General features: G+C 38.1%; 1 protein-coding gene across 8 annotated transcripts in view; it reads right to left on the bottom strand.

The window, feature by feature from the left end:
* The window catches only part of LOC124102286 (transportin-3), a 96,546-nt gene extending 81,967 nt beyond the window's left edge, over positions 1 to 14,579 (bottom strand). For 7 of the 8 annotated variants that reach the window (XR_009228110.1, XR_009228111.1, XR_006854831.1 and 4 more), the window contains exon 1: positions 14,103 to 14,579. Coding sequence is in view for 2 of the 8 variants with exons in the window: in XM_046458540.2 (XP_046314496.1) it covers positions 14,103 to 14,222 (120 nt within the window). In the remaining 6 variants the exon portion in view is untranslated. Of the gene's footprint in view, positions 1 to 2,645; positions 2,784 to 14,102 lie in introns of those variants that run through there. The other variant, XM_046458541.2, reaches the window with a different exon arrangement.
* Between the last annotated feature and the right edge of the window lie 7,995 nt (positions 14,580 to 22,574).

The following is a 22,574-nucleotide window of genomic DNA, read 5'->3' as shown; positions in this document are numbered from 1 at the left end:
GACTAGGGAGGTACCTCAGTTGTAAAGTGCATCTGGGTTCAATCCCAGTACCAAAAAGAAAAAAAAAAAAATTAATTTATAATATAAGTCAGAATAGTGGTTGTTGGGGGTGTGATTTCCTGGGAAGAGGTATTCTGGAGCCTACTGAAATGTTTTATGCCTTGATGCTATTAATGATTACTTATATGTCAACATAAGTAAAAAAATAAAAAATAAAACGGAAATTGTATATGTAAGCAAATTATCTTTTGATAAAGGTTGAAACCTTTTGTCTGTAAGCAAAATATTAAATGAAACTGTAGGTTACGACTTCAACATAACCTAAAACTTCTCTTGTTAATATCTGTACGCTATGGGGACTGGGGATATGGCTCAAGCGGTAAAGCGCTCGCCTGGCATGCGTGGGGCACTGGGTTCGATCCTCAGCACAACATAAAAATAAAGATGCTGTGTCCACCAAAAACTAAAAAATAAATATTAAAAAAAATTTTTTTTAAATCTGTATACTATGGAAGGCACAAAATTATTCCAATCTAATAAAATGCTAATATGAGGAGCTCAGGGATAGAGCTCAGTGGTAGAGTACTTGCCTAACATGTACGAAGCCCTTAATTCAATCCCCAGCACCAACAGAGGGGGAAAAAGCTAATATGGTATGCACAGATACTGTGTAACTGTATGTAAGAAAAAAAAGTTAGCAAATGGAATCATAATCACTTTGACTTTACAGTACAGGAAAAAAAACAAATTTTAGTTTGAATTGTTCTCTAACTAAATAAATCTAATATAACAAAACTCAGAAAAGATGCCTCCAACAAGAATAAATGAATCCTTTACCTTACGACCATGGTACTACCCTTGACTATCACAGCTAAGCTGTGGAATTTTACACTGAAATTATTTGGGCCTTGTTCATCTTTTCAAATAGATGATAAACTCTGTTCAAAAGTAAGGAAACAAGGGCTGTGGTTGTGGCTCAGCGGTAGAAAGCTCACCTAGCACGTGCAAGGCACTGAGTTTGATCCTCAACACCACATAAAAATAAATAAAGGTATGTGTCCAACTACAACTAAAAAAAAAAAAAAAATTAAAGAAAAAGTAAGGAAACAACTTTAATTATCTTTGCAACTCCCAAAATCCATAGATAAATCCTTATGCTATTAAAATGTAACTGATAAAGCATGCACAGGGGTGGGGGGGGCTTGCAAGGGATTGAACCCAGAGGCACTTTACCACTGGAACTACATCCCCAGCCCTTTTTATTTTTATTTTAAGACAGGGTCTCACTAAGTTGCTGAGGCTGGCCTTGAACTTGCAACCATCCTGCCCCAACTTCCTGGGACTATAGGAGTGTGCCACCACACCCAGCATAAAGTTTATATTAAATTGTTAAATATGAAGCAAATTGATAACACCATCTCATAAGTCTCTGACCTCTTTGTTCTCCCAAACATGAAGCCCACCCTTTCACCAGGTATATGAAATACTCCACTGGGGACATCTATCAAAACAGAATTTAAAATGTTTAGAGAGAAAATGGGAAACAGAGATAAGCCAATAAGTTCTTTATAGATAAGGAATACAAAAGCCCTCAGAAAATGAGAATTTGAGTACTCATTTGTAAACCTGCACTGGCCATGCCAGGATAGAAACCTGGTTTTGTTTTATTTTAACAACAAGAAGAAACTTAATGTTTTTCTTAGCTAAAATCTGAAGATTTAAAAACCTGGGGAAAATGTGGGGATATCCTTTCTAGAATAAGGCTTACTTTAAACTATACCCAATACTTTTGAAATAGTTAACAGAAGATCAGTGTTCAGCCCAGGCTAATAAACTAAACATAAAATCTGCATCTTCGAATGCTCATTATACTATTATCTAGTTGCCTAGATAATATAAAACTATATAAAACAATATAGTTGTTTTATAATAAACTAAAATATAGAGGGCAGGTATATATAATTTTCCAGGATAATTTTACAATGAACTGGCTTAGAAGAACTCCCAAATTTCTCCTATGAAAATGCATGAAGTGGAACCAAATGGAAAGAAGAGCTACCTTCTAATTTCAAGTACCATTTTTATTTATTTATTTTTAATTTTTGTTCTTTACAACGCTGTGGATCAAACCCCAGGTCCATGTACACTTTAATAAGTGCTCTACCACTAAGCTATGTCCCTAGCTGCCTTTTTAATCTTAAAGTTGCCTCACCCACTAGTCAAAAGTGCCCTTCCTATCAAATATCTGTCTTTTAGAAAAATAAATCAACTATAAGAGTGACCACAAAAGAAACTAGGCAAAAGAGTATCAAAAGTTATTAAGTAAATCGTTGGTAAAAAAAAAAAAAATTACCCATAATGATAGTGCCAATACTAAACATTAAAGAGGCCATTTATTTATTTATTTTAATTCTAGGAGAGTTTAAGAATTACTGACATCCAAAAAGTATCAAGTAATCTTGTTCTGGTCACTGAATCAAAAAAAAAGTGGGGGGGGGGGGGGCAACCAAACCCTGATACCCTTGACACTATAGTACACTGCTCATCGTTCTTCCCCTCTGCTAAGCCACAGAAAGGAAAAGAAGGAAGAGAATCAAAAAAGAAAAAGGGATTTTTTTTTTTCAAGGAGAGAATAAAGCACTTACACTTCATAGGACTTTCTAGCCACAGATGCCAGGTGCTACCCACTGAAATCCAGGCTTGGACTAAGCTCCACATTTCTGAAAGGACCATCTCAACCGAAGCCTGGGGCTCCGAGTCAGCAGAAGGAAGCTGCAGCTCCCACTAGCAGCACATTTCAAAGAGGCTGCAACAAGAGAACATTTTCCATTTAAGTATCTAATTCCAATCTTCCATTTCACAAAGCAGTAGCAGAACAGGCCTTTATATCAGTCTTTTCAAAGATATTTCCATGACTATGTGATAAATATGGGGCAGGCAGGCTATGGCCCAGAAATCCTTTCACTAACATGCTCCAAGTCCTTCGTTATACTTTACAGCAGACCTGAAAAGTACTTGCCCCTTTTCTTTTTTTAACAGTGCACTGTTGCTCCAAGACTCACTTCTACACTAACATTTCTAAAACTGCCAAATCAACCAAAATCACTGCATAGTCCTCAACAATGCAAGCACACACAAGAAGTCATTAGCTGCCAAGAATTAGAAGCAGATTTGGGCTGCTATTTAATCCTACACAAAAACTCCTTCAATTAAGCAGAATTACTTCATGGAAAACAGAAGAGCTCTGGAAAACAGAAAATGAGATCCTGAAAATACAGATAATTTCAATGAGACCTGAAAAGTAACATAAAAGTGTCAAGTTGCTACAGTTTTAAGCATATCAATCAGTGAATGATATATTTATTAAAAGAAGATTTTCAAAGATTTATAGTATACTGAGGGAAGTTTACAGGGAAGGAGGAACAGTATCTCATAGTACTGAATTAAAAAACTCATAATGGTGAGGTTAAGAATTAAACTTGTCAATTTTAACATTGCTGTTATATCTGAAATAAATGTGATGTTGCAAGAAAGAAAAAAATCACATAAAGAAAAACTATCCATCAATAAAGCAACATTTTAGATACCTGTCCTGCAACAATGTGATATAGAGCTAGAAAATGAATTTCACAAATAAAGAAAATATCATTTTCATGAGACAGGTGAAGAAAAAACAACTCTAATTTAGAAACAGAAAAAATGTGAAAGCTTATCACATATCCCCTCCACTTTTTTTTTTTTTTTTTTTTTTGCCACGTTGTAGATCAAACCCATTCTACACAAGTGCTCTACCACTGAGCCATATGTCCAACCCTGGCCAACTATCTTAAGTCTTTATATACAATCCTTTATGAGAAATTTACAAATTTGAGACAAATCATGGCCACTCAAATTCCAGAGGAAATAACCAAAAACACTCTTCAAATGTTCCAAAGACTACAGGCCCATAAGCACTATCCTATCCTGATCTTTTGGGAAGGAAGGAATCAATAAGACCAAATGACAGCACTGTACACCATGGTATCCCTAGTTTCTGATGAAATCCCAAAGCTTCTTGAACAACACAATGACCTCTGTCAAATGAATTTATAGCTGTCAGTCACATGAAATGGTAGTACAATATCTTGCCCAAAAATTTCTTGACAAGTTTAAAATCTTCAATCACCTATGTATGTGAATTAACCTAAGAATGACCCTAAAAAAAAGGATAAATCTGGGGGCTGGGGTTGTGGCTAGGCATTGCATTGCTCGCCTAGCATGTGCCAAGGCCCGGGGTTTGATCCTCCACACCACATAAAAATAAATAAACAAGGGCTGGGATTGTGGCTCAGCGGTAGAGCGTTCACTGTCTTGGGCGGGACCCGGGTTCACTCCTCATCACCACATAAAAATAAAGGCATTGTTTTGTGTCCATTTACAATAAATATTTAAATAAATAAACAAAATAAAGGTATTGTGTACAACTAAAAAGTAAATGTTTAAAAAAACAAAGGATAAATCTGGATCCATAAAATCCACTCCAGTTGGAAGTAGCTAAGCATGCATTCCCTGATAACCATTTTGCTGAGGACTTTATTAATGATACTAGGCAGCCCTGCCCTAAAAGTAGAAAATGCCAGCCAGGTGCAGTGGCACATGCCTATAATCCCAGCAATTTTGGAGGCTAAGGTAGGTGATCACAAGTTCAACGTCAGCCTCAGAACTTAGAAGGGCCCTAAGCAACTTAGTAGGACCAGGTCTCAAAATTTTAAAAGGGCTGGGGATATAATTCTGTGGTAAAGCGCCCTTGGGTTCAATCCTCAGTATCAACAACAAAAAGAAAAGGGGGAAAAAAAGAAAATGCCAAGCTGGAAACCATTTCATCTGAAGCAAACGGGTGCCTGGGGTGAGGGCTTCCTGAAAGCCAAGACACAGAAGATGTTATTTCTTTCTTTAATCTCCTGTCTTCCTGAGCAAGTTTTATTAACAAATCATATAAACAAGATGATTTTTTTTTCTTGTACTGGAGAATAAGCCCAAGGAACACTGTCACAAAGCTACATCCTCAGCCCTTTTTTAATTTTTTATTTTAAGACAGGGTGTCTCACTAAATTGCCCAGGCTAGCCTTAAACTTTTGATACTACCTCAGCTCCCCACCCAATAGCTAAGATTACAGGCGTGTACTACCATGTCCGACCCCAGATGAAATTTTATCATACATATTAAGTACATGTTAACACAATGTTGAAGGATCAAATTTTCAAACTGATAAAAATGTGAAATGAGACATTCAAATTATAAAATGTATGTTTTAAAAGACTGAATACTTACATGGGCTTGTTATGGTTTGGATGTGAGTTTAGGGGACAAAAAGCTCATGTGTAAGCCAATGCAAGAAGGTTCAAAGAAGTGACTGGGTTGTGAAAGTCTTAATCCAACCAGTGAGTTAAAACCCTGATAGGGATCAACTAAGTGGTAACTGAAGTGGTAGGATGTGGCTGGAGGAGGTGGGAATTAGGGCTTTGAGATATATATTTATATCTGGCAAGTGGAGTCGCTCTCTCTACCTCTTGATCACCATGATGTGAGCTGCTTCCCTCTGCCAAAAACTCCACCATGATGTTCAGCCTCACCTCAAGCCTAAGGAATGGAGCCAGCATTAAATGGACTAAGACCTCTGAAACCAAGAGCCTTCAAATAAACTTTTCCTCCTCTATAGTTGTTTGGGTCATATCCTTTAGTCACAGCAGTGAAAAGGCTGACTAAAACAGGGCTTGAGAAAAAATAATGTAAACCCTGCTAAAAGAAAACTCACCAAAAGAGGAAAAAATAATTGTTTACTAATATTTTCATTTTGAAAACTCTACTAGAGAATAAAAATTAAGACAGTACTTTAAAGGGCTTCTGCAAACTGAACACTACAAAATTATCTCCTTCAGCAGAAGTATAAATTTCCAATAAAGAAAAATAAGCCTTCTCTCTTGTGCTTCACCTGTACAAGCATAAGACACTCTGGTAATATCCTAGTATCATATGCAAGCTAGGGAAATACAGGACAGGGAATCTGAAGTCTACAACTTCCTATGAATTAAGTTGGTTTTTAAATTCAACATAACTTAAAATTCTATAAGATCTGAAAAACAGTAAGGCAGTTCCAAAAAACAAAGACAATTACCATATGATCTAGCAATTTCACTTCTGAGCATATATACCCAAAAGAACTGGAAGCTGGGACTCCAAGAGACATCTATACAAGCATGTTCATAGTAACATTATTCACAATAGACAAAAGTAGAAGCAAGTGTCCATCAATGGGTGAATGGATAAACAAAATGTGGCATATACACAAATGGAATGTTATTCAGCCATCATAAGTAAAGGAAGGAAATTCTGACACACACTGCAAGGATGAACAGATATGTTTGGTGAGAAAAGCCTGTCACAAAAGAAAAACTACCAGTCAAGCGTGATGGCATACATCTGTAATCCCAGCAACTCCTGAGGCTAAGGCAGAAGGATTACAAATTCAAGGCCAGGCTCAGCTACTTAGTGAGACCCTGTCTCACTTGAGATATAGCTCAGTAATAAAGCATCATTGGGTCCAATCCAGTACCAACAAGAAAGAAAAAATAATATATGATTCTACTTACATGAGGTACCTAGAGTAGTCAAATTGAAATAGACAAAGCATAATCATGGTTGCTATTGTAAGAAGGAAATAGGGGGCTTGGCGTCTTTAATGAGTATAGCTTTAGTTTTACAATAAGTAAATGTTCTGGAGATGGATGGTGTTAACAGTTACACAACAATGTAAAAGTAATTTATACCACTGAATTGTACACTTAAAATGGCTAAAATGGTAAATTTTATGTTTTGAATATTTCACTATAATTTTTTTAAAATAATCTTTAAAATCTACTCTCCATTTCCCCCCATAAATAGCAACATCATCATTAAGGCAATGAAAAAACTTGATGAAATTTTTGGAAGTCTTTTGGAAAAACTCTATAATAATTAGAAAATTTTACACTGCCCTGAAAATTTTATATCCTGAATCAAACCATCAACTGGCCCAACGCCTGGTAAGACAAGATATAAATGAATCCAAATAAGAAGGAATGCCATTAGAAAACAGACCAACATGTCAATAGAAGTACTGTCACAAATCCACACACACAGGCTGCAATACTCCAAAGATATGAAATGTACAATATTTGCACTACCTAATACCTGGAATATAGATAACATAAGGGAATAATTTTAACTTTAATTTAAATTTAAATTTAAACAGCCATACTTGGTTAATGTCCACCATACTGAATGATCCAGCTAGATTAAGAAAATCTTTAGGTACAAGGCCTTTCATTTCTATTGTTTACTTACATACTTCCAGTTTCTATCAAAGCAAAGCATATAGTGTCCCTATATTCACTGAAATAACTGCCCCCACAGAAGTTGAATAAAAATTATTTCCCAAAAGGCTTTCCTTTCAAAAGCAAGTTATTTTAAGGGTCACTTGACCAGAGGATGAACACAAAAAAGACAAGTTAAATAGATAACTACAATTGTAGAGAAAAAACAGAGACACCATGTATTAGAACTAGAACCCAAAAAACTACATTAGTTCTACATTTAAAATTCCAAAGGAAAAAGCACTAGGAAAAAAGTTGGAAGTTGATACCCATGGCCCAAGACCTTTCTGAGATGATATTTAAGAAAAAATTTACATGAATTGGTGACAAACCATCAAAGCATGATTTTAATTCACCTAATTTATGCTTTACATCATGCCTTTTTCAGTTTCCAGACTGGACAATAAAACTTTTGAGATAACCTCTACCAACATATTGCCTCTGTGAAAAGTAGAAACTTAGAACAAATAAGCAACATAATCACTAGCCCTATAAAAGATGGTCTTTCCTACCTTATCTACTAATTTTGGTTACTGGGGTTAGACAAAGCAAACTGTAAGTGTTCAGAAAAACACTGGCTACTGTTAAACAAAGATCCCTCTAAGTAGGTGGGATTATAAGCATAGGTGTTCACCACCACGCCCAGCTTTTACAAAGGTTTTTGGTTGTTGTTGTTTTTAAGAGGAATTAAAATATTGAAAATTACACCCCTGAAGCTAAATGTTGTTTATTTTCAACTAATCATTGATATGAAGCAATGACAAAAATAAATAAAACTTGAGTTACCAACTGTTTTTTAGGCATGCTTACAACAAGCAAAGATTCACTCAACAGTTTAAAGAACTTGTGGGTGGACTAGGGCTATAGCTTAGTGACAGAACGCTTGCCTACCATGTGAGGCATTGGGTTCCATCCTTAGCACCACATAAAAATTAACAAATAAATAAAGGTATTCTGTCCATCTACAACTACAAAAAAAAATTAAGAAAAAGAACTTGTGTGTGAAAGATTACAATCATCTTTTTTGGGGGGGGGAGGGTACCGGGGCTTGAACTCAGGGGTACTCAACCACTGACCCACATCCCCAACCCTATTTTGTATTTTATTTAGAGGCAGGGTCTCACTGAGTTGCTTAACTACTCTCTTTTGCTGAGGCTGGCTTTGAACTCACCATCCTCCTGCCTCAGCCTCCAGAGCTGCTGGGATTACAGGCATGCACCACCAAGCCCAGCTCATCTCTTTCTTAATAAACATGGTTTACTCATTCGTGTATGAATGTTATACCACAAATAAATTAATGTGACAAGGATCCCACAGTCCAGTGGGAGAGAAAAATAAATTTTGAAAAGGTAAAAACTGGTAAATGCAATAAAATATAGTGCTCTAGACACGGGGCACGGAAGACTTTCAGCTGAAAAGAATCAGTTAAGACTTCAAGGAGAAAGCAAATTTCAGACGCTGGACTTTGAAAAGATGGATGAATTTCTACATTTGATGACAGGATTAGGAAAGGGTAAAAGCACAGAAGAAAGAAATCAAAGAAAAAACAAAATTGGGCAAAAGTTAGCATTCCATTCACCTACCCCCCAAAACATGCTTACTATGAGAGACATTACAGGTATTTGAATAGCAAAGAATTCAATAAGAGGGAATCTGAAGTTGCAGGTAAGACCCAAGATAAACCAAAAGATCAAGGTCTCAAAGAATACAGAAGGTGATATGCAAAGCACCTAGATCTGATAGGACAAACAGCTGGATACACCAAATCAGAGGGAAAGGGCTGGTGGTAAATTTAATTGACACAATGATAGACCTTGCAATGCAAATTGGATGAAGAGAGAAGACTGGAACAACTAATTTTAAAAAAATATTCAGAAGTGGTGGTGACACCTATAAATCCCAGCAACTAGAGATGCTGAGGAGGGGGATTCTTGAGTTTGAGACCAACTTAGCAAGACCCTATCTTGAAATAATTTTAAAAAGGGGGAGGGGGTTGTGTAGCTCAGTGGTAAAATACCCTGGGTTCAATCCCTAGTATCACCAAAATAAAAAAATAATAATAATAATAAAATTTTTAAAAAACTGAACTGATTGAACACACTCATTTGCATTTGTGTACCTTCTAAAATCCACTAAAATCAGAGTAAAGATATTTGATAAAAATAAAAATGCAAAAACTCACAAGGACAAAGAGAATGGAAACAGATGACAGACATCAAGGAAACTGAAAAGCTAATGGATGAGTGTTAACTGTCCTTATAGATCTGAGAAGGCTGAAATTTTCCTCAGGGTGGAGAGGGACGAGGAGATGCCAATGGTATTGGCGCAAACTGATTCTAATTAGAACTACCAGGAACATCTAAAGGCAGACACACAGGTGTAAAAAATAAAGGGGTGGATTAAAGCACAAGAAGTAAAATCAAGAATCAATAAATGGGGGCTGGGGTGGGGGCTCAAAGGGAGAGCGCTTGCCTAGCATGAGTTTGGCACAGCACCACATAAAATAAAGATATTGTGTCCACCTGTAACTAAAAAATAAATATAAAAAAATCAATAAATGGGACGGTATCAAACTAAAAAGTTTCTTCACAGCAAAGGAAAAAATCAAGAACATGAACAGAGAACCTACAGAGAATGGGAGAAAATCTTTACCACCAGCACCTCAGATAGAGGATTAATCTCCAGGATATACTAAGAACTCAAAAACCTTCACATACACAACACACACACACACACACACAAAAAAAAAAACCCAATCAATAAATGGGCTAAGGAACTGAACAGGAAATTTACAGAAGAAGAAATACAGTCAAAAAAAAATATGAAAAAAATATTCAACACCACTAGCAATTAGAGAAATGCAAATCAAAACTACACTGAGATTCCATCTCACCTCAGCAAAATAGCAATTATCAAAATACAAGTAACAATAAATGTTGGTGAGGATATAGGGGGAAAAGGTTCACTTACACACTGCTGGTGGGACTGCACATTGGTACATCACTCTGGAAAGCATACAGAGATTTCTTAAAAAACTCAGAATGGAACCATCATTTGAGAGTTATCCCACTCCTTGGCTTATACCCAAAGGACTTAAAATCAGCATACTACAGTGACACAGCAGCTCAATTCACAACAGGAGCTATGGAACCAACCTAGGTGCCCTACAACAGATGAATGAATAAAGAAAATATGGTATATATACACAATGGAAAATTACTTGACCATAAAGAAGAATGAAATTATGGCATTTGCCAGTAAGTGCATGAAACTAGAGAATATCATGCTAAGTGAAATAAGCCAGTCCCAAAACACCAAAGGCCAAATGTTCTCTCTGATATGTGGATGCTAACCCACAATAGGGAGGGGAAGATCAGAAGTCTACACTGGACTACACAAAGGGGAACGAAGGGAAGTGAGAGGGGATGGGAATAGAAAGACAGTAAAATGAATCAGACATATCTTTCCTATCCCTATATATGAAAACACAACCAATGTAACTCCACGTCATATACAACCACAATAATTGGATCCTAATTGGAAAAGTTACACTTTTTCTATGTATGTATAATAGTCAAAATACATTCTACTGTCATGTATATCTAGAAAGCACAAATTTTTAAAAAATCTGTACAAGCAGCAATTAGACTGCTATATTTTTCTCCCTGACTATTATTCTCCCACCATAATAGAGGACTCAAGATTTACTTTGGAAAGATTGAAGTAGGAAGACTCTGGATTCTTGGACAACAGACTTAGCTAAAGATTGGAATATCACCTGAAAGCAGAAGATTAAATAAAAGGCTACACACACTGAATTGGTGGGAACCAGCCCCCAGCTTCATTCCCTCATCTGATTGTAGAGCACTGATAGCATCCCTGGAAGAGATCTAGAGTACTCTGTTCAAGGTAAAAAGACCAGCAGAAAGAGAATAAGAAAAAACAAAACCAAGAAAAAAGACCAACAGAACGAGAATAAGAAAAAACAAAACAACAAAAAGATGGGTGGGGAAAGTAGAGTGATTCAGCACCAGGGTTTAATCACCTGTACTGTAAAAAAGAGGGAGAGAGGGGTAAAGGAAATTCCCTAGGCTTACTGGAGCAAGGGCATAGGGGATCTCAGGTTTGATGATTCCATCAGCCTAAAAGAACAGACTGTCAAGACTGAACAGGCAAAGATGATATTTACAGTACCGACAGGAATTTGGGGATAAATTGCTGTAGATATACAGTAAACAAAACAAATATTAAAAAAAGAAAAAAGTACTCATCACCATTAAAATAAAGTGGAGCAAAATTTTTAATTTTTAAAAAGAAAACTTAAATTTTGATAAAAGTTAAAAATATGTATAATTCCAATACTTGATATTACTGAGCCAAAAAAACTGGATTGTGAACACAGCATAATGTCTGAATAAAGCGATTTGGCGGGCTGGTGACTTTTCAGTAATGGCAAGATCCAGGGTGTGACTATGTGACCAGGTCACTAAAGAAAATGAAGAAGGAATCAAAAGGCCAAAGTATTAGCTGATTGTCAATCTAGATGCTAAAGGTACTAAAACTGATGGTGTGTGACTGTGCTGGTATTTCCACCTTTCTCTATCATCATTTCTGCTACAGTAAGCTGACCTATATATATATGTTATCAACAGGTTGCCAGGTCCCAAGGCTTCTGATTGTGTTTGGACAACAGGGAATCCCAGAGTAGGAGATTAGAAGAATAAAGTAAGGAAATTCATTCCTTCAACTCCCTCCCTGAAAGGGCCCTTAAGCTAGCCATGTCCCTTCACATGAAAGTCACCCACCATTCCTCTCAAGGCAGTCAAGTAATCATCCCTCTTCCCCTTCAAGTGATGTTAACAGTTTGGCTACAGATTATTACACTATTTCTTGTGGTACCATTACACCTGCAACATTATAAATAGTACCTTTACAAAGTAAACTCTCCTCAAATTATCTTGTCAAATATGCCACCTGTTCCTGTTGAGACCCTACTAACAATGATAGTAATAATGAAAATGATGGTGATGATAGGTTGTAACAGAGAAGAGCAGAAAGAAGTTACTAATTTTTAAATAATAACTTGTAACACAATTTGAGCTCTATACTGAATAACTTTTCAAAGCTCTTTATAGATACTACCTCATTTAATCATAACAATTACCCTATGTTACAAGCACTGATTATTTTCTAGTTCGTTTCTAAATATAAAAAACCAGCACAGTTGCTGGTTCAAGGACTCAAATACTGATTTTAAATACACACAACAATATGCAAATTTAGCAGTGATACTAACTACTTTTGTAGTACTGCTAAGCATTCCTCTTATATATATTTTAGAAAACTATATGAATATAAAGGAATTGTGACTTCCCAGATCAAAGAAACTAAACTCTAAAGGGGAACATATGTGAATAACTTCCTTATGTAGCCTACAGTAAAGTCCTATTTGTCTTCCCGCAAAGCAAACAAGGATTTAGGCCCCAAATTTTAAGTGTCATATTCAAAGTTGCAAATTTTAAAACATTTATTATGTACTTCTAGCCTACTGGCTTATTTAATAGAGCAGAGCACCTTTAAATATCAGTTATGAGTTAAACATATAAAAGGCAAGATGGTAAACAGAAAAACATGCTTGTGAGTAAAATCACAAAATAAGGGAAAGATAAAGGAGGCTGTGGATGTAGCTCAGTGGTGGAACACTTGCTTGCTCAGCACGCAGTGAAGCCCTAAATTTGATTTCCAGCACCACACACACACACACAAAAAAAGGTAACAGTGAGCGTTTTGTCAGTCTCATCAGTTTTCAAAGTACTTCACAACTCAGAGCAAATCTTACATTTATGACCTATTTCAGCAAGATCACCAACTATACACACTTCCAGAAACAGCACAACACACATAAGTGTGAAAATTAGGGAATAAAGCATAAAATGTGAGTCAAAGAACAAGGAAATACAATATATGTAAGAGACAACTGAACATTTCACTAGATACTTACACAAACATACAGAATAACTGAGATAGCTACGATGTCCATCTTATAAATAAAAACCTAAAAGTCAGGGAAATAGGTTAGAGGACCAACATGAAGCAAAATGAGAACTCTTTAAGTTTTTCTGAAACCAGAATTAGCTTTTTTTTCCATCTGTATTATACTGCACTCCAAAGCAAAGAGAAAATTCACAAGTATACGAATCTAGAAACCTGAGAAATTTCGAGAATAATGTTTCAGAACTGGAATGAAAATTGGCAAAGACTAGTGAGGTGTGCGGCTACCTTCCCACGTTTAGGAAGAGCTGCCATATACAAACCTTGGACATGGAGGTGAGACCGATAAAGCATCCTTGAGTGGAAGGTAGAGAAGCACTGATATTTGATTTGGTTGAAGACAACACAGAAAAGCACGGTCTAAGGAGTAATAGCAAGGACAGAACTTAAAGAGGGCTGGACCCACGCCACAAGCAAGAAGTTCAGGACCTACAAACCAGATTCTACGGGGTGAGGAATGGGCCAGTTCGCGAGCGATCAGCTGCGACTAGTTTCCGAAAAGCGACATAGCTGTAGCTTCGCAGCCCCACCCCACAACAGCAGCTCCTCCCCAAGGAGGACCTCACAAGGGCAACCGCCCGCACAGGCTCTCCCCTCGAGCCTACGACCCACCCAGCCCTGGGACCCGCGGCGCAGAACGGCCTCTCTGGGCCCCTCACCGAACGCTGCAGCTCCCCAAGCCAAAACGAGGCGCGCTCCTTTCCGCTGGGATCCGGGTCGTGGTAAAGCGCCTGCACTGCCTGGTACACAAGCTGCAATGTCGGTTTTGCTCCTTCCATGGTGTTGGCGGCAGTGGTGACAGCGACAGTTCGGATTCTTCTCAGGAGGCTTCCCGGTTGCTCCGCCTTCGCGCTTCCTTACTGTCTTGGCCACAGCCGCTCCCTGACTGGCGCCATCTCCTCCTCTTTGGCCGTTACCAGGGCAGAGGGGTTCACTGTAGAAGTTGGCCCCTCGGAAACAGCGGATAGATCGTATTCAGGTTCCTTTTCTTTTTTTCCGTCTTTTCACTGGTATCCAGACTCCTGAGTCCGGACGCTGATTCTTGATTCTTCACCTGCTGATTTACGTTCAGAAGCCGATCTCCGCACGACACCAGCCACGTTGTGTACCTAAGCCGCGTTTAACCGGACCGGAAGCGACAGCCCAGTACCTTTGGCACACTTCCGTCTGGTGCTCTACAAACGGCCTCCTTCCCGGCACGCCTCCTCTTGTCTCCCCGCCCCCTCCAGGAAGTGACCCTGCCAGGCGAGGAGTGTGGAAGAAAGGGTACGCTGTGGTTTTCTACGTCCTCTTTGAGCTTTAGGACCGATTTGTGTCAAGTACCTGAGCCGTTCTTCCCTCCTTGGCATGGGTCAGAGGTCATCTCTCTCCCTCCCGACTTCCTCATTCCTCTCTTGAGAATCCCTTCTGTCCCGGGTTGGTGATCAAGGCGCGTCAATTGAGCTATCTGGGGTGTCCAATGTACCGGAGATTGAGATGACTTAAGACACGGTTCCTACTCAGACCCTAGTGAATGAGACGTGTAACCGACTAATTATTTACAAACCTGAAATGTGCCACATTGAATAATCCAAAAGGACTAGAATCTATCAACCTCCGTTTTCTACTAAGTTCTTTGACCCAAAAGGAGTCTCATTCTACTGCTTGTTACGTGACTTTCCGAACTCCAGAGCACATGCACGTATCTGCAGGGCCATTATCACATTAGTTTGTATTTTTGTGTGTATGCCTTTCTTTATGAATCTAAAATCAGTAGTCTAATAATTCTCAATTTCACAAAAGAAAATAAAAACCCACACTGGAGAAATTTAACACGAAAAATAGCAGCATGTTAAGGGGTTCCCCAACACTGCTCCTCTCTTTGCACTATTTGATAAATGCTTATAATGTGTAAAATACTATAGTTATGATAGCTAAAACCTTGCCAAATTATCATTTTAAAGAATGAGAATTTTAAAAAACAAGAGAATGAAGGTAATGTAATTTGCCCAAGGTCACACATTTTTCAATGAAAAGATTTGAATCCAGATCCATTTTCCTTCAAATACTGTGAAGTAGTACAATTCCTATCATTCTGTGGGGTAGTTTTCTTCAGAATTATTATTGTCAAGGTATTTTAACTAGCCACACCATGATGAATAAAACTGTTATTGTAGAGTTGATAAAATTTCAGGCAAAGAAAAGAAACCTTATGCTTAATCTACCTCAGTGATCCATTTGGTGGAAAAAATGAGTTTTAATAACACCACCTTGATCTCAGCCCTCATGGAATTTACAATCTAATTGCAAAGAAAAACGAACAATTTAGGGCTGGGGGCGGGGGTGGGGGGTGGGGGTAGGTGATGTAGCTCAGTGGGAGGGCACTTAGCTAGCATGCCCAAAGCTCTGGTTCAATCCCCAGCTCCAGGGTAGGAGGAAGCAAAACAAAAACTAGCAATTCAAGACAGTGTAAAAGTTCTGTGAACATAAACAAAATAATGGTGTTGGACTTACTACCTCTATTATAAAAAGATCATAGAACCTAAATATAAGAGCTAAAACTACAAAACTCCTGGAAGAAAACAGGAATATATCTTCATGATTTGGATTTCTTGGGTATGGTACCAAAAACTCAGTCAACAAAAGAATAGATAAATTTGATTTCATCAAAACTAAAAATGGTGGGCTGGGGCTGGGGCTCAAGCGGTAGCGTGCTCGCCTGGCATGCGTGCGGCCCGGGTTCGATCCTCAGCACCACATACAAACAAAGATGTTGTGTCCACCGAGAACTAAAAAATAAATATTAAAAAAAAATTCTCTCTCTCTCTTAAAAAAAAAAAAAACTAAAAATGGTGTGTTGAAGTACACTCTCAAAGAAGTGAAATGATAATCCACAAAAAATGGGAGAAAATATTTGCAAATCATTTGTCTTGTAAGGGATTAGCATCCAAGAAATATAAAGAACTCTTGGAATTCAACAATGAAAAGACAAATGTAACTCAGTTTTTTAAAAATGAACAAAATATTTGGATAGGCATTTCTCTGAAAAACATCGGTAAATGCACATAAATGATGGTCAACATCCCAGTCATCTGAGAAGTGCAAATCAAAACTACAGGGTCAGGAGGGCTGGGATTGTGGCTCAGTGGTAGAGCGCTTGCCTGGCATGCATGGGGCACTAGGTTCAATCCTCTGCACCACATAAAAATAAATAAAACTAAGACATTGTGTCCATCTACAACTAAAAAATGTATATTAAAAAAAAAACTACAGTGAGCCAGAAATGGTAGGTAGCACATGCCTAAAGTCCCAGCTACTTGAGAGGCTGAGGTCAGAGAGTTGCTTTAGCCAAGGAAGTCAAGACCAACCCAGGCATCAAAGTACCAGCCTCAGCAACTTAGCAAGATCCTGTCTCTAAGTAAGATATAACAAGGGCTGGGGATATGGTTCAGTGGTTAAGAACTTACCCCTGGTTCAATCCCCAGTACTCAAGCAAAAATAAAAAACAACAGCAAAAATCTTCTTGGAATTTCTTGAAGGATTTTCCCCCAAGCTAATGCCAATTGGGTTTCTGTTACTGCCATCAAGAATTTTGACAAAAAAAAAGAAAAGAAAAAATGAATGAATGAATGTCAGTCTGCCATGACAAAATACCACAAACTTGGTAGCTTAAACAACAGAAATTTATTTGTTCACAGTTCTGGAAGCTGGAAGTCCAAAATCAAGGCAACAGGATGGATGACTCTGGTCGGGGTCCTCTTCCTACTTGTAGATGGTCACTTTTTGCTGTGTCCTCCTGTGGCATAGAAGAGAATTCTTATTAGGTCACAGTTCTATGGGATTAGAGTCCTACTCTTGCGAGCTCATTTAATCGTTTTTTTCAACATTATTTTATTGGGGCATTGTGGTTGTATGTAATGGTAGGATTTGTTGTTGCAAGTTTGTATACACACATATTGTATATATAACAATATAATGAACTTATTTAATCTTAATTACCTCCTAAAGACCCCCCAGGTATAACCATATGGTGATTAGTGCATCAACATATAAATAGAGGGACACAATTCTGTCTATGCATATGCTTTTGTTTTGGTACTGGATTGAATTCAGGCGAATGAGACCACTGAGGCAGCCCTTTTTTATATTTTCTTTAGAGACAGGGTCTCACTGAGTTGCTTAGCACCTTGCTTTTTACTGAGGCTGAACTCATGATCCTCCTGCCTCGGCCTCCCAAGGCACTGGGATTACTGGCATATGTCACCACATCCGACCATATTATGTGCTATTACTTCCATTGGCCTTAGCTAGAAGAAGGCTCTTGCCCAAAAGAATAAGATAGCATCAAACTCCCTTTTGCACATGGAATTATAGTAAAAATTCAGGCAAAGACATGCTGCCTGCATCAGGAACAGAGATGTGTTATGGTTCAGCACAAGGCAATACATTTGAATTGGGTTCCATGACTCCCTGCTAGGATCAAGCACTCACAATTTTCCCTGGTAGTAAAAGGATACTTATAGATTTAAAAAGTACATGTGTAAGAATGTTAATCCCAGTGTGGTTTGCTCCAGTAAAAAAGTAGAAACACACTCAATATCCAGGTTGGTAATTGATAAAGAACCTTAGGATAGGAGCTGGGGTGTAGCTCAAGAGTAAGAGTGCTTGCCTAACATGCATGAAGCCTAGGTTCTATTCCTAACACTGAAAACAAAACAAAAACTTAGAGTGTATGGGTACTATTAACATCAGATCAATATTGGCATCAGATTCACCATTTTAGGTCGGGAATCATTTTATCTAGAAACTCCAAAGTTTTTACTCTGAGGCAATGCTGCTTAACTTCCCATAAGAACATGGACCTGCTAAATGATCAACTCAACCCCAGTTTATGATGCAACTCCTAAACAGCTTATGAAATTCCTCTTGGGGCTATAGAGTTGCTCTGTGACTGCAGACATGCTGCTGCTCTCTTCAGTGGGGCAGCCTTGTTGGTTTGCCTTGTGCTACTGACAATAAATCTCTTGCGTGAGATCTGGTGTGTGGCGTGGTCTTTGGACTTTGTGTGGACTCTGCGAGTGTACTTTCAGGTACTAGGCAGCTATTGGAAATCAAGTAGAAAGAAGTACCATTAATTATATTACATATGACAATAGTATTGTCATATGTAAATATATAGAATATATGTAAATATATGGAATATATAAATATATATAGGAAATATATTTTTTTATATAAATAGGAAAAAGTTCCTACTTATTTAGACATATATTCTAAAGTATTTAGAGCAATATGGTACAACAAAGAATATATCCAGTCTTTGTCCCCAGTTTCTGATGAAGTACTTCAAAAACTCTTGGAATTCTAGGCACTATGGCCTGTAATCCCGGCTTACCTGGGTGGCTGAGGCAGGAAGTTTCCAAATTCAGTTTCAGACAGCTTGGGTGACACTGGGAGATCCCACCTCAAAACAAAAACAAAAACAAAAAAACTTCTTGGAATATTTGCAAAGTGATAGCAATGTCTTTGTTGTGGTAATGAGGTAACTCCACAGAGCCCCTGGTAGATGCAGGTCGGTCTCAGGAAAGACCAATCATGTGACTAGAAGTTTGGAATTTTGAGATTCCAAGGGGAACTCTGGGAAGAACTTCAAGAGAGGAGAGGAATTAAAGATGATTCCATCCCATGACATTGATTTTCTCAATCATGCCAACATCACTCACACCTAGATTCAAAAACAATGACAAAACACAGAAACTCTGGACATCAAAGCTCTGTAGCACTTCCTGGTTAATGAACATATTGATTTTATGACAAGAGATGGAAACTACCTTCCTCCAGGACCTTACTCAATGTGAATCCTTTATAATAAAACTTAAACCATTAAGTATTGCATTTTCCTGAATCATTCTAGAAAATTATCAAATTTGAGGGGGCTATGAGAAGCCCTGTCATTGCAACTAGATGGTCAAAAATGCAAGTAGCTTGGGGATACCCAATGTATAGCTGATATCTGAAATTAGGGGAGTCTTGTGGTGGACTGAGCCCTAAACCAGTGGAGTCTGATACTAAGTCCAGATGGAGTGTCAGAATTTAATTGCAATTCCCCCATTTGGGTTAGAAATGGAACAGGTAATTAAGTTTAACATATGCAAAAATAAATAAGTAGATTAATTAAATAGAGTAAACAGCAAAATGTTAACAGTTTTTATGTACATAAGGGCTAAGTAAATGTTTACCATTATCAGTACTTTTGTGTATGTTCGAAATTTTCCAAGTTAAAAAAAGTGAAAACTGGAAACACATACAAAAATTCTTGTTTATTGTCATGAAAAAAATGCCTGACCATTGGAAAAAGAAACAGGTTTTGAGTCAGCATGTAAAAATACACATCGAGGTGAAAAAAATGTCTATATTTACATATATAGGTGAAGAAAGAGAGGTATCTGGGTGGATGGTTGACAAAATATTAACAATGGTTATCTCTGGGTGATAGGATTTTTTTAATATTTTTTTTTTTTAGTTGTTGATGGACCTTTATTTTATTTTTTTATATGCGGTGCTGAGAATCAAACCCAGGGCCTCACACATGACAGGCAAGTGCTCTACCACTGAGCCAGAACCTCAGCCCCTGGTGATAGGATTTTATACTTTCTTTTTTTGTTTTTCTTCATAGCACTTATCACCACTTGACACATTCCATACCTTTTTGTGTGTGTGTGTGTGAGTTTCCCCATTGAAGCGTTCACTCCATGCAGACACTGACATTATGTTGTCTGTTGCCAAATGCCCAGTGCTTTGGTACCTGGCATAAATAAATATTTTTAATGCATTAATAATGTTTATATGATTTGAATTTTTCTTTATAATGATTATTTACATTTTCAACAAGCACATTTTATAAAATCAACACAGCTTTTTTTCCCCTCTTCCCTTTAAACAATACAGTATCAACTAGAAGAAGTCATAACCTCAATTCCTAATAGCTAAACTGTGGAACCAACCTAGATGCCCTTTAGTGCTGCAGTCCGGCTGCAGTAAAATAACGGGGGTGGGGGGGGTGGTGTGACGAACAACTTGTGTACATTGATACAACAGGAGTGGGAGCCGTTTATTGTAGGACAGGAGAGGTATATATACATTCCACACAGCTTATCTTAATTAACATAAACTAGATACAGCAGTCAACCAATAAGGAATCTCCACTCTTAATGGCTCCTGGTGTTACTGCACAAACCACTCCCTCTGGCAAAATGCCAGGCGCCATCCTGACTTGTTTACAGACCCTAACACTTTAGTAAATGAATGGATAGAGAAAATGTGGTATATACACACAATGGAATATTATTCAGCAATAAAAGAGAATACATGGCATTTGCAGGTAAATGGATGGAGTTGGAAAAGATAATGGAACTTCCCCCCCCCCACACACACACACCCACGTCAGGGGGTCTCCCCTTAGAGGGGGAGTGAAGTTAGCCAACCCCCAAAAAAACAGATTTTCTCTGATATAAGGAGGCTGATTCATAGTGGGATTGGGAGGGGGAGCATGAGAGGATTAGACAAACTCTAGATAGGGCAGGGAGTAGGAGGGAAAGGGAGGGAGCATGGGGGTAAAAAAGATGGTGGAATGAGATGGAACATCTTTACCCTAGTACACGTACAAAGACATGAATGGTGTGAATATATTTTATATACAACCAGAGATATGAAAAATTGTGCTCTATATGTGTTATATTGATTGTAATGCATTCTGTGGTCATATATAACAAATTAGAAGTTTTTAAAAATTGGTGGGGGAAAAAAGAAGTCATACCTGTTAGGGGCCAGTGTTAACTGAATCTTGGTTGATGTTGACCAAGAAAAGACCACACAGACCCAATCTCTCCTCTTCTGACTAATCGGGGAACATACTTTGGATCAAATTCCTCCAGCTGCACAACCTGAAACAGCTGTGAACCCAGAATGGAACAAATCTTTTTTTCCTTAGTTGAACCCACATTTGAGGCTCTCAAGCTGAGGACAACATCTTCCTTTGGCTCTCCAGCTCAGAACTGCCCAGTCACAGCCAGTTTTTCCCCAGATTTCATTTGCAAAGCAAATTCAAAACATGGGAGGGGTTGGGAGTGGAGGATGATGAATAGAAATAGTGAATTTCTTAGAATAAGGAGAGCACAAATGTGATAAACTAATCCACAGGTATGGATTAACTGAATGGTAACCTAGGAAGATAGGTAGCTAGAGGAAGTAGGTCATTGGAGGTATGATTGCAGGGGTATATTTTGTCCCTGGTGAGCAGAGCTCTTTTTCCTTGTTGCTCTGTCCTGAGCTGCCTTCCCTTTCCTCCTCCTTCTGTCATGATATTCTGCCTCATTGAGGCTCAGAGCTATGGAGTCAGCTGACCATGGACTGGTCACATCTATGCAAAAGTTGACTAAAATGGCAGTTTTTCTCAAAGATTTTCTGAGGGATGGTTCTGAAATGCTAGGTGGAAAAGCAGTGGGTAGGTTTGAAGTTTTTGGAACTTTAACAGTGCAGAAAAGGAAATATGATACAGAGAACCCAAGGAAAATAAAGAAAAACTCCCTCAGTTCAGTAAATGTGCCCCGACTCCTCCTTTTTCATTCACAGATCTTCCTCCCTAGATCTTCTAAGCTTCTCACCCTAAACCTTCTTCATCTCCTGTTGAGCTTTTCTCTTTAAAAGCCTGATGTAGAAGAAGGAGGAAATCAACTTTTTTCCAACAAGATTAACTATGTGTGTGTGATACAATGTATTGAATCTAGGGTTCCTGCACATGCCAGGCAAACACTCTACCACTGAGCTGCATTCCTGGCCCACAATTAATTTTTGCAGTTCATATTATATCTAGTTTACTGACACTTCACCCAGTTTACTTCAGGTTATTAAGCATGGCTTTGGTGTGGTGTGATAAATGCCATATTGTTGACCAATAAACCAGGCTGATGAGTGAGTACATTTCCCTCGCAAAGCAAAAGGTACCACTGGGGTTGTTGGCAGAAAAATAACTTTCTCTCTCCTCTCTCTGTCTTATGGCATGATGGAACAAAGATTCTCCTAAACATCAGACCCCTGCATGTGACTTTAGGTAAGTAACTACCTTTCTCAGCTGGATTCCCCTGCAAAAAGCA

This window comes from Marmota monax, unplaced genomic scaffold (assembly GCF_021218885.2).
Source record: "Marmota monax isolate L192 unplaced genomic scaffold, Marmota_monax_Labrador192_F-V1.1 WCK01_AAM20220418_F8-fsc00531, whole genome shotgun sequence".
Classification (NCBI taxonomy): Eukaryota; Metazoa; Chordata; class Mammalia; order Rodentia; family Sciuridae; genus Marmota; species Marmota monax.
This window is presented reverse-complemented; position numbering and strand designations above follow the sequence as displayed.